Here is a 27,373-nt window from a genome sequence, read left to right as displayed (position 1 = left end):
CCTCCTTTCTGCAGGATCTGCAGAAAAACAGTCTCATAGTCCACCTATTGTGTTGTGCCCAGGAGACTGGAGTAATTTCCCACTGAAGTGGGAGTCTCTGAGCAGGCAGCAGGTCAGAGCAGCACAGTTTGCTCACAAGCAAATTTTCAAGTCCATTTAAAAAAACCCCAACAATTTCTGTTATCTGTTCATTTATAAGTTTTAAAAGTCGAAAGTGAACTATTATTCATAGGGGTCTTCATGTAAACAAGGTATTTGTTTTTCCTCTTCCACCTCCCTCATCCCATCACTTTTCTTGTCTTTTAATTTTCAGTTGGAGATAAGTGGATAAACTACATATCATTCTGTGGCCTTCGAACATATGCAGAGCTGGAAGGAAAACTGGTCACGGAGCTCATCTATGTGCACAGCAAACTGCTCATTGCTGATGACAACACAGTTATAATCGGTGAGCAGGGGCTCCCAGGAGGGGTTTGGGGCACTGGCTGACACCTGGATCAATCCCTTCCCATCCCCATGCACAGTGCAGGCTGCAGTGCCATGGACTTTTCTGTGTTGTCATTTATTTCCTGAGAAATATTTTGCTGTTAAAAAAAAAAAAACCAAAAACCAAACCCATAAATTCATCAAGAGGGAAGAAAGGATTCAGAGGGCTGTCATTTCATTTGTTTTTCTAAAATCTTTTAAATCTGTGTGTAACCGTGAAGAGAATCCCAGTGCAGGGAATATTGTCCATCTGTCTTGTATCAAACTCTGCTCTAGCAGGAAGACTTGTGAGACTTGTCATCTGTTCCTGGAAGAACAGAATGTGCTGTAAAATTTGGAAGGTTTGGACAACATGTGTCATGTATCAGCTCCATTTCCTAAGAATGGGACAATATGCTATAGGGAATAATAGATATCATTTCATCCTCTTCTCTTACCACATTTATTATGAGAACATGAAGCAAAGAGTTCAGGCTCAGAGCTCTAAACTGCAGCAGAATTTCAGCCTGTTTCTTTAAAGAAGCCCTTTTTGAGCTGTTATATCAGCAGTAAAAACTTTGCCAATGAATACCTTAATACCAGAATTTACAAGACTCAAAATATTTCCTCCCTTCAAAGCAGTGGTCTCGGATGCCCTGTGGTGAGGTTTGCTCCTCTGTCACCTTCTCAGGGGCCATATCCTGTCTCCAGTGGCTCTGAGGTGGTTTGATATCACAGCAAGAGCTGTGTTCTTCCTGCTGGGATGGTCTGGGGGGCCTGAGGCAGCTCTTATTTTTCATTTTCTGTAACTGTAAGCTTGAGGGTAGATTTTTATACAGCCTGTGCATCTCTGCTGCCTGGTGAGGGGATGGGAAATCATCCCTTTTCCATACAGGAGAGAGTGCATGGAAATTAAGTGCTCATGGAGCTACTGGGCTGGAGGAGAGGGTGAAAGGACAGAGAGGCACTTAGCTGGTTTTTCCTCTGGAGGTGTTGGCTCCCTTGGAGTTAATCCAGTTCCTGGGAAGGCTCAATGGCTAACTGCAGCCTGGGGGTCTCTTACAGCTGTGTCTGGAGATTTTTTATTGTTGTTTTGGTAATTTCTGCAGATTAATGACCTGATTATGCCTATCCTTCCCTGAATCTTGGAGCCAACAGCTGCAAGCAAACAGTGTTCCCCAGTGCCCTGCTTTCTGCTGTCTGTGTAGGACAGAGAAACCTGTTTGGGGGAACAAAGCCTCAGCTGGTCTTGAGCATTCCCCCCTGAATGGCACAGCAACCTGGTCTAGTGGAAAGTTTCCCTAACCATGGCAGGGAGGTTAAAAGGAGAGGAGCTTGAAAGTCTTTTCCAAGCCAAACCATTCTGTGATTTACCCACAGAGCTCATCCTGCCTCAGGTAACTGGGTATCCAAACCAAATGCAGTTCAGACCATTGAAAGCTGTGGCTCCTTCAGCAGAAGCATCTGGGAAGTTGCAGAAAGAGCAAAATTTGAAAATGTTGGCCTGGGCTGGGCTGTGATTTAATTTTCTTCTGTTAAGCCTACAAAAATTAGTTGGGTTTTTTCTCTCTTCCCCAGCTCCTCTCAGGGTCTGTGTTTCCATAAGGAAGCCCCCTGGGCTTACCTAGAAACAGAGGCTAGACAAAGTTAAAAAGATAAAAGCAGATATATTTATTGAAGGGCCTTCAGGTACATTAAGGGCAGACAGAGGCTCCCAAGGGGCCACACCCAAACTGGACAATGATCATGAGTTTCTCAGACAGATAAAAGTTTGGTCTATTTGCATATTGGGCCAATCCTCCAATTACAACTTCAGGTAATGAAGTCATATACTCCCAATTTGTTCCCCACCCCGATTCACTTTGGTTTATACTTTTTGGGGCCTGAGGCAGATGGTGTCCTTGGTTCTCAGGCTTAGAAGGATCTGACCAAAATGTGGAGAGAGCTTACTAACACTCTGTATGGAGTGCAGAGTTACACACTAATGCAGTACAGGATCTGAAAAATATAACAGCCAAAATCTTAATGCATCAGGTTGGGGTTGAAGCCGTGGATGGTTCCCCATGGGGCCGAGGGGTGTGGAGGTCCCCAGGGGTGGCAGGGGGTGATGGAGGCTGTGCAGGAGCACCTGGAGCAGCAGTGAGACATCACCTGTGCCTGTGCTGCCCTGCCCAGGCTCTGCCAACATCAACGACCGCAGCATGCTGGGGAAGAGGGACAGTGAGATGGCCATCATCGTGCAGGACAGCGACACCGTCCCCTCGGTCATGGACGGCCAGGAGTACAGCGCCGGCAGGTTCGCGCAGTCCCTGCGCCTGCGCTGCTTCAGGTGGGCCTGGGGCTGCCTGGGCATGGCACACGGGATGCAGCAGGGGTATGGGAGGGCTTGCTCAGGCTCCACCTGCCCCCACAGCCTTTCAAACCAACGGGCTGGCACTGCCTGCCCAGGCTTAGCTCTGCTTGGCCTGGGCTTAGCCCGGGGTTTTGCTGCTGTTTCCGCACACTGCTCCTGTCCGCAGCTTGGTGGCTGGATTTTACAAATTATTTTTGCTCTGGGGTTTCACTAGCTGAGCTCATAAACAAGTGGTGTTTCCCCTCCAGATCCCGTTTGCTCACTCTTTCAATCTTGGGTGGCAGTGTCACTTTTTAAAGGAAGCTTCTTTGCTGGGAGCAGCCATCTGGCCCACAACACGGCCATTTTTAGTTTAAGGCCTTTTTCTTTTTTTCCCCCCCACCATGTTTTCCCATCTGGACAGTTACTGCACAGAAGAAAAGGAGAAAATCAAGCAGCTTTAGAGCTGAGAGAGTATCACAGGGGATGGGAGTGGGAGGGTGCTGGGAGCACACAGGGTTTGGCAAGTCCCAAGGAAACTTCTTGTCTCCTGGTATTTATCAAGAGTGCTTCAGCCTGTGTGAGCATCCATCCCTTTGTCTTCTCAGGGTTGTCCTTGGTGGCTCCGACCTCAATCCAGAACACCAGGATCCCGTCTGTGACAAATTCTTCAAGGAGGTGTGGATTGCCACAGCAGCTCGGAATGCCACCATCTTTGATAAAGTGAGGAGAACAGCAACCTCCCCCCTCCCTCCATCCCACACAGAGGCAGCAGATGTCAGTGGGAACAGCAACACAGGGAGGGCAAAGAGAGAAGGGCCAGTTCCTGGGGTTGGACCTTCAGGGAGGTTTGGAAGGAATAAGTAATGTCAGATGTAAGAGCTTTGAACAGGAACTGGAGCTGGTGCATTCTCAGTGTGGCAGCACCCACGAAGGCAGATCAGATTTCTCCTTGTGTTTGCATCAGCTGTAGCTCCAGTGAATGGCCATGGTGTAGTTACTATTCGTAATTAGCCACAGGGTAACTGGAGTAGAAGCAAATTTTACTACTGTTTTTTAATGAGCTTTTGCAGTGATCAGAAAAGGCCCTGGAGCTTCCCTCTGCCTGCTCCAGCCTCATCAAGGGCAGGCACATTCCTCTTCCCTGCCTGTTCTCTGGGCTGTTAAATCAGTCACCCCTATCCTGAGGAATTTGCACTGGATCCTTGGGTCTTCTCAGGAGCTCTGCATTGCTGCCTTTCCCCTACACTGACAGGTGACTTCTTTCTGTTTTGATCAGGTGTTTCGATGCCTTCCCAGTGACCAGGTGAATAATTTAACCCAACTGCGTGAATTCATCAACAAGCCCATATTAGCAAATGATGATCCTGTGAAAGCAGCAGAAGAATTGAAAAAGATTCGTGGGTTTTTAGTACAATTCCCCTTTCGTTTTCTGGAGGAAGAGTACTTGCTTCCCTCTGTTGGAACAAAGGAGTCCATGGTACCCATGGAGGTTTGGACTTAAGAAGATGCAGACTGCTTTACCTTTTAAAGTCTTGTTCTCAGGAGAGAAGTTAATGAAAAATATGGGATTTTGGAAAGTTAAAGGAGATTAAAAGCTTCTTCACCAAGGTAATTGAGCCCTCCAGAAGGATTTTTGGTAGAGGAACTTGAAGCAAATCAACACTAGCAGACAAGAGGAGCAGAAAAACTTGGTGGCTGATGAGAAGTTTAACTTCTGGAGGAGTTACTGCTTCAGGCATGTTCTGAGCATCTGAAGGATGCAGGCTGCTTCCTATGACAGGAACTGACTCCCAATCGATGTTGTCACCACTGCCAGCTGTGTCCTGTGGTTGTGTTCCTACTGTGATCGTGCTGTGGCTGCACAGGACTCCTGGGCTCTGTGTGCTGCTTCTCAGGCCTTGGTATCTGCACCTTGGCTCGCTGGAGCTCCCCATCTCACCCCTTCCACATGCCACCAGAGCACATTGTGCAGCCCTGCCACTGTTGGGAAGTGCCATTTGCTGCTGCCTTGGGCTGTCCTGCAGCTTTCTGAGTGTGTTTCACTTCTTAAAGGGAAACAGACTAACAATCCTGTATCAGAATCAGCATTTCGGTCTCTTCATCCCTTTGAGGGAAAAAATCCTTTTCCTATTGCAGCTGGAGCAATCAGCAGCCCTCAGGCTTGGCAGAGGGCAGGCTCCGTGGAGCTGGAGGTGCTGGAGATCACTGGAGTTTGCTGACCTTTGCAGACACAGCACAGCAGCTTGGTCCCACTGGGTGTGACTGTTTTCCTCGGGAGGGGATCAAGGTTCCAACTCAAGCCTGAGGTGTCCAGAGCTGGGGAAAGCCAGGGCACTGCATGTAACAGGACTGAGACTTGAAAGCCAGCATGGTCTGAACCAAGCTCTGCACTCTGCTTGTGTGTTCACCTTGCAGCATATGGGTAGATTTTCATTTCCATCCCTTCCCCCTACTTAAAAGAAAGGAAAGGCCATTACGCTGACACCATGCTCAGACCAAGCTGGTGTGTGCATTTGTAGCTGGGGTGGATGCTAGGGGGAAGGAGAGCAGATGATAAAGCCTTGTCTCTGCTCTGCTTTGTTAGTGAACCAGCCACAACCTTGAGTTCAGTCAGGCAGGACATGTCTTCCCAAGCAGAGGTAAAACTCAGCATGCACATTCCTGTTTTACATTGCTATAGGAAGGTTTCCAAAGCTCTTTTGCACCTCCCTGTACAGAGAAGCAGCAGTTCAATCCAGCATCCTGGGAAAAACACTACAGTTCCTGGGTTAGGACCTCGTGTGGTGGGCACCAGCCTGGTCTTGCCCCATGCTCCATCCTGCAGTGAGGCCATGTCTCCCAGTTCTGTGTCCAGCTCCAGCCTGAGGTGTTCCTGGCAGTCTGCAGTGCCGTGTCAGCCACTGGGAAAATGGAGCATTCGGAAACACTTGAGGAGAGTTGGATCTGGAGGAGTGGGAGGCTGAGCTCTTCTGCTGCCCCTGCAGCTGGGCATCCCTTACAGAGTTATACCTGTGCCCAACACTCCTTGGTCAAAAGGCCCAGTGAACTGGTATTTATTTTATTTCACAGAAGAAGTAATTTTTTTCTTTTCTGGATCTTCCAACAGTTTTTAAACTGGAAAATAATCCCACTGGTCACCTAGCTATCCCCAAAACGTAGCTGGCATGACATTTTAGCTGATTGCCTTCTGTGTTCAGACCTGTGAATAGGTACCAGCTTATTCTGTCCGTGCTGCATCACCCAAATAGGGAACAAACCCCAGATGTTCTTCCAGATCTCAGCCCATTCCTACAGCTTCCACTGTTCCACACTTGTGTTTTGTAGATGCAGTTGCCTTTTATGCTCCTTTCTGGCATCTGTGGTCTGGTTCACCTTTGGGAAGTGCATGTGCAGCATTTTATGTGATTGAGTCCGGGGGGTTGATGGTTTTACCTGGCATGCTGTAAGCACATAAATATCTTCCCTTGACTTTTGTTCCCTTAAGAAAACTGACCCGGGGTCACCCCCTGCAGAGCCAAAGCAATGTGTGCCCTGACCATTTCCAATCGAGAAAGATCAAAGGTGTCCTGTGATTTCACATCAGTGCAGGTTCAGAGCTTTTCTCTCCTGATGTTTTTAGCTGTTTTAGTTTGACTGAATCTGCTGGCTTTAAAAAATTACAGCCTGCCAGAGAATCCTTGTCACTCACACAGATCCATGTTCAGAGTCAGAAAGTGTTCAGCCCCACCACCTATACACTGAACCTTGAAGTGCAACACTCATGTCACCTTCTAAGTGCTCTTATTCTCCTCCTCCTCATATTAGCAAAGGTTTTTATGATTGTTAAATTATCCTTACAGTGTCTTTTAAAATGGTAGGTTGCTAATTGTGGTAGGGGCTTCCTGACTCCAGAGGTGTTGACTCCCCCTCTGCCAGGCTGCTTTGGGGAACAACCACTCAGGTTCTGCAACGCTCAGCCCCTGTGTGATAGCTGCTGGTCCCCAGTGACACAGCAGAGCCATGGAGGGAGAGGTAATCGACTGATTTGGTATGGAAAGGTGCTAATTAAGAAGGTCTTTCATTATTGAGGCAGCAGACAGGCCTGATGTTGGCTCTCTGTCTGGGAGGAGGTTCCCCTCTGTGGGAACAGAAGCACTGTGCTGAGCATCCCTGCCCTGTGTTGGTGCTAAATTCCTGATACCAGGAGTTTAGGAACATTCAAATGCAAGCAGGGTGTGCAGCCTCAGCACAGTGAGGAGATCCCAGCATTCCCGGGGGCTTGTGGGGCAACCAAGTCCCCTATGGAGCAGCTCTGCTCACCCCAGACAGACAGCAGGGCTGGAGCCACTCTGCTGAAGGCCCTGCTCATTCACAGCCCAGGCTCTGCTGCTTGGAGCTGGCTGCTTGGGCCCTGCCTGCCACAGGTTTGTTTCTTATATTAAGAAGCCTGTGAAGTTGAAGACCTTGAGAGTTGATTTGTGCACCTGAACAATCATATCCTAGTCTGTCATACCAGCGTGGGCTTCAGACTGGAGAAGGTCACCCACGATACCCAGAGCTGGAACAGGTGATGTGGATTCAAGCACTGGCAACCCCAGAAACATCAACTGTTTCTTGTGGCATTTATTTGTTAGAACTATAGGAAATGAGAAATTCTTCCAGGCTCAGACTTTATTTTGTAATTCAACCCGAGTAGAACGCTTCTTTTCCCTTTAATTTATTCTTTAACAGGTATAATTTTGAGAACTCACACTCCTTTCCTTAAATTTTAATAGTCTGATATTTTAAAATATGTGTTTTGTTGTATGGATATTGGACTGGATAAATTTTTCACTGTAAAGTTAATGCATGATTTAAAAAATGAGGGATATAATGTCATTGTCTGCAAGAACTGTACTAAAAACAATTTATAAGAGAACCACTCCAGTGCTCCATGGAAGAGGCGAAGTGCTCAGCTCAGTATCTGGTCTCTTGGTTTCAGATTGTCCCCTGACTTGGTGAGCTGTGCTGCATTAAACCCCAAACACTCCATTTTCCTTTCTTTTGATCAAGTTTCACAGCATGATTTTGCAATCCTGGTGCTGTCCCTGGGAGAACCTCAGTGCAGGTGTTGCCTGGCTGGGACTCTTCCATGAATAATTTCCAATATTTTTTTCCTTCCAGAGGGAGCATCCCTGTACAATCAAGTGCAGATGTGCTGTTGTTATTTCAGTGTAAGGAGCCTTGAACACTTGTAGCAAGGACACTCTGGGGGTTGTGTCTGGGCACAGAGCTGTGCTCATGGGGACACTCCCATGCCAGGATGAGAGAACTGTAGGATAATGCCATTTCCCTCTCCTGCTGCATGTGGAGCCCCAAATCCATGCTGGGCCAGGCTGACCCCTCTCACCAGCAGCAGAGCCTTTCATGGTGTGGTGGCCAAGGGGAGGAAAACCAGAAGTCTCCAGACCAGGAAATGAGCAGAGGTTGGCACCCGTTGGGGGCTCCACGAGATGTGACCACACTGTCACAGCTCGTGGCACTCATTCTGCAAATGGTTTCAACCAAGCAGTGGCTGCTGCACTGCTGAGATCCTGCTGAGCCCAGGAGCTCTGCAGGATCCTGCTTTAAACCCAGAGTGTAACTGAGATCCTGCTGAGCCCAGGAGCTCTGCAGGATCCTGCTTTAAACCCAGAGTGTAACTGAGATCCTGCTGAGCCCAGGAGCTCTGCAGAAATCCTGTTTTAATCCCAGAGGGTAACCTCATGGCAGTGAATCAAGGCCAGCCTGTGAATCTCTGTGTATCAAAGTGGAGCTGCCCCAGTAACCACACATCGACCACTGAATGCAATGATCCTCTTGGGGTGTCACTTTTTTTTTCCTATTTTCCTTTCCCTGCCTGCTTTCTTGTTATATTTTCCAGTATTTGTGATTATTCTATTTTTAACCTTCCAGTGTCTTCGTAAAATCTCCTCTATGTAAATAAATTCCAACTTTCCCTAGTCCTGACACTAGGGAAATGAGAAAAAGTGTCAAAAAGTCACTGTTTCGGGAATGTTTTGATGTGTTTTGGTTTTTTTGAAATTACGTCTCTAGCTGAACTAATCCACAAAAGGAGAGCTTCCACTTGGGGTGTGAGCGCAGGTCTCCGTGCGTCCCTCCCTTGACAGTGCTGCTGTGATATTGAATATCCCTTCTGTGAAGGCTGCTGGAATTGAGTTTTGTATCCTTGTTCCTGCTAACAATAGTTTTCCTTTCCATGCTGTTTGTATCTGGTAAATGAATGTGTATTAATGGACTGAAAATACAACCGATCATCATGTCAGAACGTTTGGCTTTGGTGTCGTTTCTCCTTGTTTTGGGGGACTCATCCTGCCTTGAGTTCTGTCCTTGCTCTGTATCAGCAGCCAAGATGTGAGGGGGAGAGGCCCAGAATAGCATTAAAAATGATTAGACTTGAGTCATTTGGGTTTTCCTGGGAGAGGGAAATTGCTGGGGTGAAACAGCATAGAAAGAAAATTGGACTTCTTAAATAGATTAAAAAGTCGTGTTTTAAAGGAGTTTTAATAATCCAAAGGCATTATGAAAGGCATAGACAAAAACACTCTGTCTCCAAAATAAAATTAACTTGCCCCTGTCTCCTTTAACTTCCAGTAAAGGAAATTCAGCCGAGAGTGAGGAAGAAGCAGCTGCCTGTTGTCCTCCAGGGGCAGAAGAGATTAATAAAGCATCAGTGGCATTTCCAAGCTCTCTTGCAAACTGAAAACATATTAACTTCTCCATTTCTTAGGTTTCATCTCCTTCCTCAGATGCCAGAGGGCTCTCTGCATCTTCAGAACTTCCAAACCCAATCTGTGTCCTCAACAGACACAATAAACCAAGACAACAGAGCCAGAGGGGGAGGCAGGGGTTGGGAAGAGACATCAGGCACTGATGAGTGCCACTCACGAGTGTCACTGTCTGCTTCTGCTGCCACTCCAGCATCCCCCTGCTGATTATGTGCCTGCTGAATCCCACTTTTGGGCTCCTGAGGAGGAGACAGCAGCAACAGGAGCGATGTGGACCTGGCAGCCACTGCTGGGTGCAGGGTGCTGAGCCCAGGGGTGCTGGGTGGCAGCAGGGTGGCTGTGGGGTCACACGGGGCAGCCACAGATGAGGCTGGGGGTGCCCTGCCAGCATTGCTTGGTTTCCCTGCCAGCAGCAGGAGAGCCCTGGGATCACAGCTGAGACTGTCTTGGTGTGAAATTAATGTGGAAATGGTCCTGAGCCTAGGGAGTTCAGGTATGGGTTTGCAGGAAGGATCCTTTCCCTTTTCTACATGGTTGTCCTGGTTTTGGGGGGGATAGAGGTCATTTTCCCTCAGTAGCTGGCAGGTTCTGTTTTGGATTCAAGTAAGGGCCCAACTCAAGGGCACTGTTGCTGCTTTTGCTGTTTTCCCTCTCCTACAGGACCTGACTTCATTCACATCCATCCCTAAAAGCAGAAGTGAGTGCCAGCCCATGGCTATGGCTGGCTCTGACTGTGGGGAGGCAAAACTCCCCCTGACATTCCCCAGCCAGAACGTTCCTGTTTGCTGGCTGCAGGATTTGCAAAGCCTCAGTTTGATGGCTCCTCGCTGAGCAGCCCACGCCTACCCTGTACACAAAGTGCCCTTGGCAGAGTGTTTAGCAACCTGTTCTCTCCAGGATGGATTTCTCCAGCCATTTTTTGTGTCGAGGCTGTTCCTGCCTCCTCCCACAGGTCAGCTCCTCCATCGTGGATGTGTCCACAGGAATCCCGTGCCAGGGGCAGGAGGAACCCAGCACATCTGCTCTCTGGGCCTTCATTGGCATTTATGCACCGAGCTCTCAATAACACATCAACTCTAATGAGTGCCAGCCCTTTGCATGCATGAAATCACTAATATGCCATAGTTATTTTTGTTCTGAGGAGGAAAACAGGGAAGAAAGGAAAAAAATAAAAGCTTTTGTGAGCCAGGTCTAAGGGCACATAAAGAAACAGGTTTCTTCTCACTGCTAAAAATCAATTTATTTTAGTTTCTCTGCAATTGTGCCGGCTCTTCACATTTTCAAGTACAGCTCTGAAGCGCTGATGCAGTGGAGCAAAGGTTTGAAGAGCTTGAATCACAACAGCACTGTGAGTGAAATGCTTGATTTTTTTCTTATTGGAAAAATTAAAAGTGACAGCTTCAAAATTGGTTCCACTGCTTTGATTGATTAGACAGAATATTTAGTTCAAAATGATTATGGCAAGATTTTCTACAGAGGCTCATGGCTGGGATGGAAATTAATTTGGAGAAAAGGGGAGGGGGAGTTGTTAAAAAGAAATTATTCTGCAAAGGAAACTGTTTATCCCCAGAATCTGAGATGAGTAATCTCTCCATATTCAGCCTGATCTCAATAATTAGATATTCTGTGAGTTCCTATTTGAGGACAAAGGACAGGAGATAGTGTTAATGAGGCTTCATAGGTGTCTGTCCCCTGAAGATGCTGCCAGTGTGCTGCTCAGTGCCCAGAGGTGGCCTGTCCGTAGGGAATATCCTGACTGGGACCCCTGCCCTGGGCCGAGGGTTGGTGTTCAGCTGGGGTCCTGCTGGGGCAGCTGCTGGAGGTCACCCTGGGAGGCTGAGAGCCACGGAAGGAGGGGTGGGCACAAGGGAAGTTCAGGTAGGAGCTGGACCCACCTCTGCAGCTGGAGAACCAGGGCCAAGCACAGCTGAAAGCAGACACACACGAGGCTGCTCCAGCTGCTCTCTTGCTCTGGATCCATCCTGGAATGGGAGAGCTGAGCCCACCTGGGAGGGAGGGGACAGGCAGGCTGGGCTGTCACCCAGGGAGACACCAGTAGGGGAATCACAGAATGGTTTGGGTTGGAATGAGCCTTAAAGCTCATCTTGTTCCACCCCCTGCCATGGGCACAGACAGCTTCCACTATCCCAGGTTGCTCCAAGCTCATCCAGCCTGGCCTTGGATATTTCCAGGGCAGCCACAGCTTCTCTGGACACTGTGTGCCAGAGCCTTACCCCCTGCACAGGGAAGAATTTTTCCCTGACATCCAGTCTAAACCTACTCTCAGTTAGAAGAGATTCCCCCTTGTCCTGTAACTCCAGGCCCTTTTAAAAAAGTTTCTCTCCATCTTTCTTGCCAGGCTCCCTTTTCAGGTACTGAAATGCCATAATTAGGTGACTCCAAAGCTGCCTCCTTTCCAGGGGAACATTCCCAATTCTCTCAGCCTTATAGTAGAGGTGCTCCATACCTCTGCCCCATCTCGTGGCTCTGTCCTGCTGCTGGTGTCCTGCTTCTGGCATTTATCTGATTCATCCTTGTTCCTTTCACTAAACAGGCAGAAAAGTGTTTCTACTCTCTTCACTGGGTTATCTTCCTTATTCCATCCTTTATCAGATAAATGCACATTAAAGGGCCCAGCCAAGCCCAGCAGACACATTGTGCATCCAAGACAGAAACAGAAAATGGGTCCTTCAGGAGAGGGCTCAGGCTACTTGCCCAGCCTTTTTAAATTTCAATTTGAAAAACAGGTTTGAGACTTTGGGTTGTGGTTTTTTTGGGGTTGGGTTTCTTTACATTTTAGGTTTTCACATTTCTGACATGCTTCCTCTTGAAATAGGTGCATGGTTTATGAACTAAAATATAAAAGGACTGTAACTGCAGAAATATGAAGTAGGTACTGTATATGGAAGTAATTTAAAGTAGAGTTAATGTTTTTCTTTATAGAGAAAAGCTCTATTTTGACCAGTATCAGATATGAAACAGGGAAACTCCAGAAGCAAAGACAGCTGTAGCCACAAGCCACAGCTGTAGCCACAGACCAGCACAGCTCTTACAGGATGTTTTTCTACGGGTGTCTCCTGTCTCATGCACAGTGAATCCCAGATAATCCCCACATATCTTTTAGGACTGTGTGTTGGCCAGCACATCCTGGCTGGAAAGAGTAATGCAGATGTAACCTGGGCATTTAATCACATGTAGGAATTTGGGCTGTGCTGGGGCCACGTTACAGCTCCAAGGTCACTTTTAGGTAGCAATCCACCCAATCCCCAATTTTCACAGATAGGTCACTCTTAGGTAACAACCCAGTTGTTACCTGGCTGTTCTTGGCCTGACAGCTGCTCTGTCCGGGTGTGTGGGGGAGCAGAGCCCATGGCTGAGGGAGGCTGTGCCTACAGCTCCTGGGCTGAACGGAGCTGCCTCTTACAGGGACCACGTGTTGTGAGTGACACGTTCATCTCCACACCTGCACTTCCAGTTTGGGTTAAACCTGCCCCCGAGACAACGCAGACTGCAGCTGGGGACACGCCTGGAGCCCTGCAAGGTAGGACCCTGGAGGATCTCTGTAGTCATGATATTTTCTGAAAAATCCTTTTGCCAGGGTTTTTGTCCTGAGAAGCTGAGGAGCCTCAGGAAAGAAATGTAAACAATAATTATTTGCTGCTGTGGAATGCAACAGGTGCATCTGTGATTGGTGCATGTTGGTTGTTTCTAATTAATCGCCAATCAGTCAGGTGGCTTGGACTCTGGGAGTCACAAGCTTTTGTTATCATTTCTCTCCTGTCCTTTCTAGCCTTCTGATGGATCCTTTTACTCTCTATTCTTTTTAGTATAGTTTTAATATAGCATTTTAATATAATATATATCATAATATAATAAATCAGCCTTCTGAAACATAGAGTCAAGATTCTCCTCTCTTCCCACGTCCTGGCACCCTTGAACACAGCCACAGATTTCTCCATGGTCTCTGGTCCACCTTGCCTGTCCTGCAGCACTGCTCATCTCCATCCCCTGCAGCAGCAGGAAGGACCACGGTGCTGCTCGGGCTCAGCCCTGCTGGGGCCGATATTGCACTGGTGCACAGCCCTGCATTAAACACACCTAAGAAAATAAAAGCCTTGCTGGAGAGATTCTTTCCAGTGGATGAAACCCTCGCTGCAGCCGAGGGCTGGGTGGCCGCGTTCCTCTAGAGGGTGCTGCGGGCTCAGCCTGCGCTGCCCCGGGGAGCCTGCGAGCCCGCACCCCGCTCTGCCGGCTCCCTGCAGCTTCCTGCAGCTCCCTACAGATCCCTGCATCTCCCTGCAGCTCCCTACAGCTCCCTGCAGCTCCCTGCAGCTCCCTGCAGCTCCCTACAGATCCCTGCAGCTCCCTACAGATCCCTGCATCTCCCTGCAGCTCCCTGCAGCTCCCTGCATCTCCCTACAGCTCCCTACAGATCCCTGCAGCTCCCTGCAGCTCCCTGCAGATCCCTGCACATCCCTGCATCTCCCTACAGATCCCTGCAGCTCCCTGCACATCCCTACAGATCCCTGCAGCTCCCTACAGATCCCTGCGGCTCCCTACAGATCCCTGCAGCTCCCTACAGCTCCCTGCATTTCCCTGCATTTCCCTGCAGCCCCAGCCGAGCTGCGGGACGAGGCTGCAGCTGAACCCGCCGGGCTCCCTGCTCCAGCCTGGTCCTGCGGGCTGTCCCCACATCTGGCCTTGCTGCTGGGCACTCGCAGGTCAGCATCTCCCCCTCCCTCTGAGCACGGTCACGCTGAGACGTTTTTAAACGAAGTACTACGTGTACCGTGAGTGCTTAAATGCATTCCCTGCCTAACGCGTCCTTCCCAGAAGGCTGCCCGGGCTCTCCAGCGACTCGCTGCAATGTGTGTCTCCACTTTGTTTCCTTGCAGACCATATCTGTGCGACATCGATTGTACTGGCTAAGAATGCTTACAAACCTATTTCCTGCTGCAGGATGATCACATTATACACAATTACACACTCTAGGAATTTCTCCTGAGATCCAGCTGGGTACAGGCTGGAGTGGCGGAGGAGCCGGAGCGTGTGCGGAATAATGAATCACTCATTCAAGCTGACTTCAAGCTCTTGGGTTGTGCGAGCCTGTGGTGAGCTGCACTAGCTGCTTACTGCCCCAAAAAAAGCCTGAATCACCTAAATCATTCCAAATTTGGTTTCCACTGTGTGTACACTTTCTGTGTCTTGCCACTTCACTATTATTCTTTTTACCATACCGGAAAGGTTTGTGCAGAATTTATTCTAAATGTCTCAGCAGGAGAAGTCTCCATGAGCTGAGACATGCTGTTCCAAACAGAGACTTTCTCAGCAGGAGCAAAATCCACGTCCACAAGGCTCCTACCCTCAGAAGAGACACAGTATTGCTTGTCCCGTGTTGCTGGTGGTGATGGCAGCAGCAGCACTGTGATGCATTTGCATTGCAGCTCCATGGGGCACCTTCCCAGGATCCTGGGATGCCAAGGGATCTAAAACCTCAGCATTTCCCTGGCCTGGAAATCTCACAGCCTAAGATGGGACAGAGTGCTTGGAAATCATAGAGATGTCCTCAAGAAGGGCAGGGATGTCTCATGCAGAGTTTTTCTATAAACAAGGAAGCTGATGCTTTTCTTTGACCCACTGTTGGATCTGCCTAGCAAAGCCATGTGCTGCAGTGTCACTGGAGGGAAATGACCACAATGAAGTCCCCAGTGAGGAGCACAGAGCCCACCAAGCTGTGCTGGCTGTCCCTGAGAGCAGCACTGGCACAGTCACACTTCAACACCCAAAAACCTCACCCTCCACCTTCCTCTTCCTGAGGAGCAGCTCTCCTGCCCCACACTGTTTCCTCTGGCCTGGTGAAACACCTCCCTGCACGGCACCACTTCCCTGGTATCCAGCTCTGTTTTATTCACTGTTCCATCGTTATCTGCCAGCTCAAAAGGCTGGAGCATGTTTGTTAGCTAAAGATTTCCTTTTAGGGAGCTGGAGGCAGATTATCCTGGCTGTTTCTAACGATGTGTAATCTAAGCTGTCACCCACATTTCCAATATTTTATTCTGGCAAGGCTACAGCAAGGCTGGAGTGGAGCTGAGGGGTTGCAGAGCCTTCCTCATGCTGGACGGATGGTCTCTTTGACCTGGGACCTCACCAGTCCCATCACCTCCACCCTCAGGTCACCTGAACTTCAGTTTCTTTAACCCTCTCAGGGATCATACTCTATTGCTTCCCAAAGGCTATGAATTCCAGTTGTTTATTTTAAAATAAGAGCTGAAAGTCATATATGGAGGTTCCAAGACCTGCAAAAGTGCTGAATCTGGTGAGAGCTGGGAGAAAAATCAAGCAAAATGTCTCCACAGAAACACTTCAGACACGCTGTTTGGAAGACCCACCCTTGCCAAGCAGGCCTGTGTTCCCCCCTCTTTTGTTTATCATAACTGTTGTTTATATCAACATCTGCAAAGAGAATTTAACAGAGGATTTACTGACACACAGAATTTTTTTACAATTTTCCGATGTGGCACATCCACCCACCCGGGTGTGTTTTAGAAAGTGCCCAGCCTCTTGTGATAATCTGAGGGGACATTTCCCTTCAGTGCCACGTGAGATAATGTCACCCTGACCCCATATGTTTCTTTCTTTCTGACTAAATGGCTGCTGTGCTGGTGGTTTTGCTGCGCTTAATCTGAACTCAGTATAAGGCTGATGTGCTTGCTACGTTCTCACATTCCTTTATCTACAAAGCCAGGACCTGAAACAAACCCAGGCAATTCTGTAAGGGCAAACACAACTGTTTTGCATGCCTGGAAGAAATTGTTGTCTTACAGTTGTCTTACAGGTTTTTTCATTATTTTAATGGGTAATCCCAGGCCAGCTGCATCTCAGCTCTAACGCTAGATCAAGTTAGAGACTGAAAAGTAATGAAAAACCAAGCTGAAAGAGGGCCTGCGTGTTTCAGGAGCTCAAGCCCTATTTTTCACAAGCAACCTGGGCTTTTAGCAGCCTAATTGCCATTTACTAGCAGCTGGACTAGCTCTTAATGCTCAGTTTTGCAGAGGAAAAGGCTAATTCTCTTTCAGTGAACAGCGTGTGTCAGCTACAGCAAATGCAAAACTCAGACTTTGCTGTGTGTGTCATCTGGTGCTTGTGAGAGCTCACAAAGGGCTAAACCCACCACCTGCCTGTGCGGAGGATGGTGGATTTTCTGTCAGGATACGGCTAGCTTGCTTCTTAAGATGTTGTGTAAAGCACTGAAAGCTTCTATAACAACTAAATAATTCAGAGAAATTTTGCAGAGAGGTCCCTTGTGGGGCTGTCAGCACCTCCCCTCTGTGCATTTTACAGAATGGCTTTGTCCCCTCTGTCCAGGCATGTGGTGGAAGGGAACCAACAGGACAGAACCCACCACAACCAGCTTTGGTCAAGTAGGACTTGAAAGTGGGCTGGACCACTGGCTCATTTTTACATCTCCCTTGGCAGGCACCAGGGAGGAGGATGCTTGCTGTCAGGACAGGTTGGAGCTCTTCCAGTATCCAAGGGCACAAAACCACCTCCTGCCTTTGCCACTGCCCCAAGCCTTTCAGCTGACTCCTCAGCAAAGGCTGGGTTAGAAAAGCACCAGTAACAAAGCACCAGAGACAGAGCAGTGTGTGTAACAAACAATGTGCTTGGTATTTGGAGATGACTCAGCTTTCCAGAGCCCTGCACCGAACATGGCTGGAGCACCACTCTGACAGCCTCAGATGGCAGTGATGGACAAAGAAGTCAGTCTTCAATCTCTGTCATCTGTGGGGTGTCTCTTCCCAGTCATCTCCATGTGCTTTTGAGAGTCTTGTAACACTTGGAGGTGGCAAAGGTCTTGGCAACCTCTGTGCAGGCTGCAGTACTGCATGTGCTAGGAGCCACAAACACAAATTTCTGAGTTAATTAAATATATAATGACACTTTTTAAAGTCTCTCTAATACTGTGGTTGCTTTGAGCCTGTAGGGGACAGAATTTCAAAGGAAATTTTCTGGCTTATCCTTCCCACTCAGAACTGGTGCAGAGGAACTGGGTCTCAGTCATGACTTTGTCATTCGGGGTTGATTTAATTTTCTTACCAAGGTTCTCCTGAGTGTCCTGTCTATTCCCAGCTGATGGTTCCCTTGTAGTAACCTACTCATGAGAGCCCAGACTGCAGGCTCAGATGTGGGCAGGGTTTCCCCCTGCTCCGAGGATCAGCCCACTCTTTTCTGCTTTCTTAACTGAAGATGGAGTCACTCCAGTGAACATGTAGAATGCCTTCAACAGATATTTTCAAAACCACACAGTTTCCTGCCTGGTGTTTTGGTAGTTATTCAGAAATCACATGTTAACACTAAAGTCATCAGCTTGTTTAAATGTACCCATTTTATTTTGATCTATATATCCTTGTGCTGACAGGATATATAGATCACACAAGTGTGCAATGCTTTTCCCATCTTGGATGCTCCTTCATTCCCAGGTTCCTACTGACCAGTAGAAGATCCCCTTATCCCTTCCTCCTGGCTTTTCCTCCACTGGGTAAAGATGTGTCAATCAGTGTCTATAAACTCTACAGGACCTCCTGGGCCCAAAGCCAGCCTCCATCCACATCCCTGCAGCAGAAGGCCTTCCATATATAAATCCAGACTCAAGTGCCTCCTCTCTGAGATGCTGAAGTGGTATTTTTGGATGCTCTGGTTAAGATTTTCTCTTTCAGCAAGTTGGAAAGTCCATGCCTTGATATTCTCCACCCGTTTCCTAAGCATACAGCACGTCTTACCTTTGGTGAATATTTGAGTGAGCTTTTTTAAGCTTTTCCATGTTATGACATGACCTAGAACATCCCCCTCCTTCTTTTTTTTTTTTTTTAAACCATTTTCATCTAATTCCAGGAGGAGTGCTTTCATAGACTGCCACATCTCCATGAAGGCATGAGGAAGTAAACACCTCTGAACGAAGCCTCCCCAGAAAGGCAACAGCAGTTGGCTCAAACTCCATCTTCCTACTCAAACCTCACACTTTAAGCGCTACTCAGACGATTACTTTGAGTTGCTTTAAGTACCTCCAGTTGTTTTCTGACTCGCTTTTGCTTTGGGCATCGATGATGAGTGGGAAGCCTGAAAACACTTATGATGTCTATTCTGTAGTTTAGCCTTTCTTTTTCTTTTTTTTTTAAATTCTTTTTTGTGTGTGTGTGTATAAAATAGTTATGCCTTTTGCAGGGGAAAGTGGTAGGTATTCAACATGCTTCCAACAAGGCAGAAGCACCATGTATTTGTGGCCCTATCTTCTTTGCAGAACAACAAATCTCACACAAGCCATGGTGAAGACGCTGATCATTAAAATAAAAAGGGAAATCTGGAAAAATATATGTGCCCAGGAGGTTTTGGACCTGTGTTGCCTCCAGTCTCATGGGTCTCAGAGAACCCTGAATGTCTGGCTGCCACCGAAGCCCTGTGGGACTCTTGTTGTCAGCACGTTTGCCAACTGCAGTTCCAGTTTTGTAACCCCTTTCCCGAGGAGAGATGTTGAACCCTACCCACACCTCAGGATAGATTATAATTTACAAAAAAACCAAACCTCACTGTTCCTGAAATGTGTCTTAATTAACTCTCAGCAATTTGCATTTGACAAAAGATAGAAGCCAGTTTCTCTTGTTCTACTGATCTGTGCTTCATGCCAGATGGGGGTGGCTTCGGGTCAGGTGTTTCCCAGACCTGGGGCTGTCTTTGGGATGCAAGGCAGCCCAGGAGAGAAAAGGGAAAGAGAGAAAATAAATACTGCTTGGCTTAGGGTAGCTCAGCTCCAGACTGATCCGCATAAAAAACGTATTGGGATGATAAATAATTTTGATAAAAGGCGCTTGACAAATGGAGCAGCTGTTCCACCCCGTGGATGGGGCTGTAAATCCAGTATTCATAGGCAGGGGCTCCCAAAGGACTTCCCTGCTGTGGCAGGTGGGTCCTGGGGAACGTCCTTATTCTGGCAGCTCATGCATTCTGGATCTTACACATACTAATATCATCCCTGAGATGCAGGCAAAGAAAGGAGAGATTAGTATTCCTCAGCAGGAATGTGGGGACGTGGTTTGCTGGGGGCAAGGCCACGTTAGGTTTTCTGCAAGCAGTGCAAAAATGGGGTTTTGATTGGTTTCTAACCAGTCACAATTGGCACATTTTAAATGACTATAAAAGACCTGACACTCTCCTGAAGAGCAGGGTCGCCCTTTAATGTCTTTTTTCCTTTGTAGAGGAGGCACAAAGGAAAGAGGTTAATTGACAAAACTAAGTCCTGCATCACTAGTGCAGAGTGTTCCCAAATAGCAACACAAAATTGTATTGCCAAAAGGACATGTGAAAGCCCTGATGCTATAGCCAAGCTGAGGGGAGAGAATCAGCTCCTGCTGCATCTGCTGGGGAGGCACACACATCATTACATACAGCTCTGCCTTAGCTAAAACCTGAAATTTTACATTTAAATTTTAGCATTCTGCTAAATGATACAGAGGTGCCTCAAAGGATGTGGGTGCTGGCTACCCTGGAGAAGCCTCTTTCAGCTCAGGCCAGGCTACATAAACCAGGCACGGGCACAGCAAGCACTCCTGCTGCTTTTGGCAACATGCTGGGGGTGGCTTCTAGGCTGGAATGTCCTTGCCCACACTGGCAGCCCTCAAGAGAAGACAAATGCAATGGCAACAGAAGGGGCGTAAAGAAAACCTGTGCTGGTCCTCAGGGTCAAATATTTTGGGGAAGAACAGCAGCCTGGAAGGGTGCTATGGGTGAGTTAACCTCCTGGAAGTGAACCATCCCCTGTCTCTTTCACCGTGGTGCCCCAGGAGTTTTCAGTTTGAGTGTACCACACTGTTCCCTGGTATGAATCTGTAGAGGAAGGGCTTTCCAAAGAGCTCTTGCTGATTTTCCATTTACTCCCCCATCACAGTGACTACAGAGGTTTGTGCTTGCACAATGCTTAAGTAAGGGAGTGATGAACTATTTACAGGGGATTTTTCTTTTGTATACAGCTATAGGAAAAATTCTGGCAGCAGGGTTCACTCACATAGTCCTGCTCTGCTCCAAGGATGCAATGGAAAAACACTTCTCTCCCTGGAGAGGAACCCACATCATCAGGAGGACAAGCAATCAGTAAGTGATAATGAATCAGTTAAAGTGCATTTGAGATCAATAGATGGAGGTTAGGACACATGTAGCCAGTCATTTCTGAGTCTCTTTTAACACAGCTGCATGTTAGCCTAAATCCCAATTATTATGCATTTTAGAGAGTATCAATTTTTCAGCATTCTCTGTTCAGTTTGGGCAGAGTCCTTTAAGTACTGTCTTACATGGGCTAACAGTGGGGTAAACCAGCCTGGATTTAGAAAAATTGGGCCACATGGTCACCGAATTATTGTGGAATAAATCAGATGTTGGGGCCCAAATGTGCTTCCCTGTTTGCTTCATTCCTCTTCTTGATGATCTTTTGAAGAATGATCCAAAGCCCAAAGCACCTGAAGCTGTTGCTAATTGGGCAGTGGCTTATTTGTCACTTAGATTTACTCATTCTATATACACCCCCTCACAATATAATTAACAGTGATGGCACTGTTAGATAATTAAATTTAGTTTTAGGCAGAGGTCAAATGACCTGGATAATTTATATGGGGGCTAATGCCCTTCAATGAGTAAATCAAAAATAGTGATTTCAGGGTCCCCCACCGCTGACAGCAGAGCTTTGGGTCATTAAGGTGCTCATTGCTCACTAAGGCCTGTGGGAAATATGGAATTTTCACATTTCCCCACTTTCCAAATGGAAATGAAATAGGGAAAAAAATAACCTGTCACAGAATGATCCCAGTGAGTGGCAGAAGAAATGGAAATGGAGCTGGTGAGGGATGTGGGGACTGAGCCGGGAGGGCTGTGTGCTTCTTCCATGGTTACTGTTTAATGAAGGGTGGGATGTGGTCACTCCATTCCTTTATTTGGCTCGGTGGTGCCCTGCCCATGCTGCATCTCAGCCACAGCTGTGCCAGTGCTGGCTGGAGCTGCTGTGACACAGCAGGGTCCGGCTGCCGTGCCCGGGGGGGACCTGCCAGGTGGAAACTCAATCTTGTGCTGAGATGACTCATGGCAAAATATTTTGAGCCAGTTCAACCTGAGTACTTTGCTTTGAGTCACGGTGACTGTAACTGCAAGGTTTGTTTAGATGCTCCTGGCAGAAAAAAAAAAACAGTGTACAGAGAGACACAGATAGATTGGTAAATGTCTAACTAAAAGAATAACAAATTGGAAACAGTTTTTTAATGGGAAAAGCTTCCTACAAAAAAAGGACTGCTCAGTTTAAGCTTTTCCTGCAGCCTGGCTGGGCAGCAGTACAGCCCACGTAGCAGCCCTGGCATCTCCAGAGGTCACCGGGTGCACATCTCCCCTCCAAGGCTCTGATTTTGCTCCAAGCAGCCTGGAAACAGCAGCCCTCTCTGGGATTTTCCTGTCACTTCCCTCTATCACTTCATGCATTTCTTATTTCAGTGATAACAGGAGTGTCCTCTACATTTTTCCCATCTCTATAGGCAGTGGATAGATCATAATTAAATCACAGCTTAGCTTGGGACTTGGCACTCGTGCTGAGGATCAGGGCAATCTGTCTATTTGCAGGATTAGACATACATACATATATATATATGTATATATATATGTGCATATATTAATCCTTATGTTTTTCACAAATAATCCTGTGTTTTCTTGGATGGAAAACACATTAGAGCAAGCCAGCATCCTCTCTCATCCTGTTTGTTCCTCCCTTCTCTGCCTGAGAACAATGACAGCAGGAGGAAGTCTCGCATTGGTTTGTTACCAGTTTCCAGGCAGTTTTGCTTCCAGCTCCCCAACTACAGCGCAACATTTCAATCCCTGGGCTGGAACAGACACAGACAACATCTGGTCCAGAAAAACGCCACGAAAGATCGGGGACTTTGTTGAGTTTAGCATTTTGATCGAATTTACCTCTTTATATGTGAGTGATGGCTATTGACTGTGCACGATATTAAGGAGCGATGATTTCCAGCTTGGGAAAAGGGGTTAAATCCAGGCAGGCTGCCGTCACTGCGGGTGATGTGCAGCCCCGTGCGGCTTCCGCTACCTGCCACTTGGGCAGTTCATCACCAAAAAAAAATCACATTCTGCTGCGCCCTCGCAGCCCTGCAAGCTGGAAGGCTGCGGTCGGGATTAGCGAGCGGTAAGGCAGGGATGCAGTGCCCGGGCAGGGCGGGCTGCTGTTTCTGGGCAGGTTTCAGCCGCTCCTGGCCCTTGCTCCATCCGTGTCCCGCAGCCCTGCCTGCTGAGGCTGCACCTCCCGCAGCAGCAGCAGCCTCCCCACAACCGCACCTCCGTTTGTAATACCATTTATTATTACTTTTTGGAGCACATCCCCAATCAGGGAGTGTAAGAAAATCCCATCCGCCTGCCAGTTGACTCATGTGTAGGGTTTCCGCTTCCCAGATCTGCATATTGTAAGCTCCTGACACAAGTTGATGTTGTAAGTACAGCTTCCATACGGTTCTCTCAAAGGCAACAGATTTTTTTATACATATATATTTATATACGGCACCTGGTTTGGCAGGAACCACATCCGAAAAGGGGAAATAAGGAAAACTAAAAGCTGACTCTACCTAGCTATTGCTGGCTTGGGAGGCGGTTTGGCCAATTCCAAACACAGCATCCATCCCTTATTCCTGCTGGGGACCAGCCTGGCAGTTGGTAGGGCTGGGATGGCTCCCGAGCGCCGAGGGAACAGGTCCACAGCAGGTCAGCAAAGCCAGGTGTGCCATCGGCATCCAGCTGCAGCAGGGCCAAATCCCACCGAGCATCCCGAGGGACACCAAGCAGGCGGATGGCTGCCGCTCCGGCCTTGGCGCTTCCCACCTCCTGCCTGCAGAAGCAGCTTTTCCCACCGCGCCTCACAGGCACTGTCCTTGTGTGGGGGAACCCACGCGGCCCAGACCGCTGTGCCTTTCCGCCCGGATGCCGGGACCTCTCTGTGTCTAGGGGGGATTTGCGTGCTGAACAACCCCGTGTGCGCACCCGGGAGGGTCCCCACGCCCGCTCGCCCGTCGGGCTCGGCTGCCAGCACCCGCCGTGCGGCCATGCCCTGCCTGCCCACCGCGGGTCGCGGCGCAGCCCCCGCCCGGCCCTGAGGGGGCTCAGCCCGCCCCCGCGCGGCGCCGCCCCCTGGCGGCGGGTCGGGCGCCGCCCCCGCGGTGACAGACAGGGGCGGCGCGGGGCCGTGCGGGCGCGGTGCGGGGCGGGCGCGGCGATGCGCCGCCGCCGCCGCCATCCCGGCGCAGCCCGCGGCGAGCCCTGCCTGCCTGGCCGCCCCTAGGCAGCCGCGCTGCGGGCGGAAGGACAGGGGCGGCGGCGGCGGCTTCTCCTTCCCGGCGCCCCGCATGAGGAGAGGCGTTAAATAGCGCCAGCGCCGCGGCGGCCGCCACTGCCCGGTCGGTGGCGGCGGGGCCGCCTGGCCGGCGGCGGAAATATGGCGAGCGACTCCCCGGCGCGGAGCCTGGACGAGATAGACCTCTCGGCGCTGCGGGTGAGGCGCAGGGCCGGGGATCGCGGGGGAGCGTGCGGGAGCGGCACCCCTCCCATCCATCTATCCATCCATCTGTCCATCCACCCATCCACCTATGCATCCATCCATCCATGCATCCATCCATCCATGCATGCACCCCCCGGTGGCGGGGGATCCGCGGGGCTCGGTCTGTGTGTGTATCTGTGTGTATCTATGTGTGTGTGTGTGTGTGTGATGTGCGCCTGCACGTATGTAAATGCGGGCAAGATAACCGTGTGCGCGTGCATGTGCGTGCCCGCCGCCGCGCGCGCGCGCGTCCACACGCGTGTGCATCCGCACATGTGTGCGCGTGTGCGCGTCCGCACATGTGTGTGTGTGCGCGTGTGTGTGTGCGTGTGCCCGGCCGGGCCCCGCAGGTGTGTGCGTGCCCGTGTCGCGGCGGGGCCGCGGGCGGGGCGCGAGGCCGGTCCCAGCCGGACACCCCCGAGCCCCGATCCCCGCCCGGGCAGCACGCGTGGGCAGGCGGACACGCAGGGGGCGCGGGGCCGGGCATCGCCGGGGTGCGGAGCTGCGCCCCGGAGCCCGCTTTCCCGGCCCCGCAGCCTCTCCATCCCTCTCTCCATCCCTCTCTCCATCCCTCTCTCCATCCCTCTCCCCATCCCTCTCTCCATCCCTCTCCCGCTGTGTCCCTGCGCGCTGCCTCCACCTCACCCCCCCGGAAAATGAAGCCCAGCATGTACCCTTGAAATGTCAGGCTCGTCAGACGTGTCAGCCTCGGCGTGGGCTGTGGCCTGATGTCCCCCCTGGTCCATTTCTCTTGTAACTTTCTTCCTTTTCCCCACCTCCCCGGCCGTGAGAGCAGCTCGTTGGGAACGAGCATGGGGAGTCATTGAGAGAAACAGCATTTATGCGGGAGGCAGCAGCCCGGCTGCTCCACAAAACCCGCTGCACAGACAAATAAATAAAATCAAGCAGAATCCGCTGAAGACTTGAACAAGTGTATTTTTAGAAATATTATTTGCTTTAGTGCAAGGAAAAAAAAAAGAGAAGTCTATCTTTATTCACTTGCCCTACTTTCTTTCTGTTGAGTTTCTGGTTGATTAATAGTGTAAATGATTGCTCAGCAATACACCGTGTAGATGAGATTGGAATGGGGGAACCATCTGCCTTAAAAACAGACCCGGAGCTGGTTTCCCTTCTTAGGTGGAAAGTGCCTGGGGAGAAAGGTTGCTGAAGCTGGTGGAGTTAATTCAGGAGAACAGTGTAATTTGGGGAGAAGAGGGCACTCTCCTCCTTCCCCGCCCTCTGGTATTTTTTTTAATTTTAATTTTTTTGTTTAACATCTGTGCTGGGAAGTGTATTTGAACTAGGATACCATTTCTTTTTAAAACCATATCCACACGTGCTTAGGTTGTTTTTTTGTTTTGTTTTGTTCTGATTTTTTTTTCCTGTTCGTGGCTTTTTAATAGCAATGCACACCAGCTACAGTCAGGGTTTTGTTTTCGCTTTAGGAGGAAATGTATATTCCCTCCCTCCCCCTGAGACCCAGCGCCTGGTCGGTGAGCAGAGCAGTGCTGGCATTGCAGGGTAACCCGAGACACGGGGACCCAAAACCCTGAGTGACACCGGGGTGGGACAGCAAAACCCTGCCCAGCAGTGGCCACTCTGCCAGCACAGGGCTGCTGCCTCTCAGGGGGACAGACCTGCTGTGGCACTTTCCTGTAAATGATGAGAGATGTGGTGGTTTGCAAACGAGACAAGAATAGGAGCTTAATTTGCCAAGGAATAGATCTTCTTCTAAAGTAAGCTCCTCCAGCACTTAGAATAATTGTTAAAGGTCGTAAATTCAGCGGATAGGGCACGAAGCGTGAATCATTCCGTGGGGTCTGAATCAGAAATCGATAGTAAATTTGCTGCCTGAGCACAAAACATGGCAGGGAGGAGTAATTCCCCAAGCCTTGCAAAATTTTTATATATCAGAAAAGAAGTGTCACATTGCAGTGGGTTTGTAGATGAGCCTGGGTGGAGGAGATGTTGCTCTTGTGCTGCTTGTGTGTTTGAAGGGCTGAGAGGTGACTCTGTGAAATGCTGGGAGCAGGTAGTGACTCAAAAATCCGGCGATTCGTCCCCAGCAGCAGGGAAAGGAAGCGCTCAGGACACTTATCTCTGGGTTTGAGTCACTGAAATGCTCCAGGAGGCTGAGACTTAGGAGCCACAGACAAATCAGTGAGAGAAAAGTGAGCCTTTGACTTGCCTTTGCTTTGGCTTCCCTCCTGCTGTCCCAGGGAAGGGAGGTGGGTTTGCAGGATGGCAGCGTGCTGTTGAAGGCTGAGCACAAGCAGAACCCTGCACACCATCACTCAGTTCAGTTTGCCACTGCCCACGGGCTTGTGGGGTGGGATTTATAGATCTGGGCTGGAAGGTGACATAGGAGGTGGCAGGAGCTCCCGTTTTTGCCACACTGTGGAGTTTATTTTGGCCACACAGCCGGGCTCCAGGCAGCAGTGCATCTGCTCGACGTGCTGGAGGCTGGGCCAGGAACAAAGCACTGAATTCTGATTAAAATGCACGCCTGGTGCATCGAGTAAGTGCACTTGGGGCTGGCTCCTGCCTTCTCTGACATGTTTCTGTCCATCACTGGCACTGTGCTCATTGCCCTGGTACCCAGGAGTGCCCCTGTGGGTGCAGAGGACTGAGTGTGCCAGCATAGGAAGGGTTCTTAAAGCAGAGATCTTCCAGTGGTGGTGCTGCTAATGAGGATCGTTAATGTTGCAGAAAACTGTAATTTAAAACAATGAGGCCATCGAACAGGTAGCGCTGCATAGTGTACTGGCAAGGGGATAAGATAAACTACATTATAATCCCTTTTGTATGGGCAAGGAGATATTTTTGCTAGCCCACTCAGCATGTTTAATAGCCAGGTGACCTGGCAGTGTTATTAGCAAATAATGATTAACAGGGGGATTTGCACAGGCTGTTGACAGGCATGTTGGAGAAGCAGATTTTTGCAATAAAATGAGAGAGAGTGTGAGGAGGGATGCAGTGGGCCACGGTCTGTGGTGGGAAATGCACAGCTGATCCCAGTAGGAGAGAGCAGAAAGATGGGGCTGGGTTTGTTTTTCCCCCCCTTTTTTTTTCATCTCAGCGAATGCAAGAGCCTGTCATCTCTTGCTGAAGGCAGTGGCCTTGATCCTTCTCAAATATTCAGGTCAATAGCTTTTCCTCTGCTGCATCCATCTGCAGGGCTGGGCTGATGTACTCAGCAGT

The 27,373-nt window shown here is 49.3% G+C and overlaps 2 protein-coding genes across 8 annotated transcripts in view; both read left to right on the top strand.

The window, feature by feature from the left end:
* PLD1 (phospholipase D1) overlaps nt 1-9,086 on the top strand; it is a 74,361-nt gene extending 65,275 nt beyond the window's left edge. For all 3 annotated transcript variants that reach the window (XM_064385239.1, XM_064385240.1, XM_064385238.1), the window contains 4 exons: nt 314-448; nt 2,641-2,794; nt 3,406-3,520; nt 4,077-9,086. In XM_064385239.1, the coding sequence (XP_064241309.1) occupies nt 314-448; nt 2,641-2,794; nt 3,406-3,520; nt 4,077-4,301 (629 nt within the window). In that variant the 3' untranslated portion in view covers nt 4,302-9,086. The remainder of the gene's footprint in view (nt 1-313; nt 449-2,640; nt 2,795-3,405; nt 3,521-4,076) is intronic.
* Nucleotides 9,087-23,805: 14,719 nt separating this feature from the next.
* Nucleotides 23,806-27,373, top strand: part of TNIK (TRAF2 and NCK interacting kinase) — a 148,158-nt gene continuing 144,590 nt past the window's right edge. For 2 of the 5 annotated variants that reach the window (XM_064385233.1, XM_064385236.1), the window contains exon 1: nt 23,807-24,127. In XM_064385233.1, coding sequence (XP_064241303.1) covers nt 24,071-24,127 — 57 coding nt within the window. In that variant the 5' untranslated portion in view covers nt 23,807-24,070. Of the gene's footprint in view, nt 24,128-27,373 lie in introns of all 5 variants that reach the window. The other 3 variants (XM_064385234.1, XM_064385232.1, XM_064385235.1) reach the window with 3 other exon arrangements.

Source organism: Passer domesticus, chromosome 11 (assembly GCF_036417665.1).
Source record: "Passer domesticus isolate bPasDom1 chromosome 11, bPasDom1.hap1, whole genome shotgun sequence".
NCBI classification, from domain to species: Eukaryota; Metazoa; Chordata; class Aves; order Passeriformes; family Passeridae; genus Passer; species Passer domesticus.
This window is presented reverse-complemented; position numbering and strand designations above follow the sequence as displayed.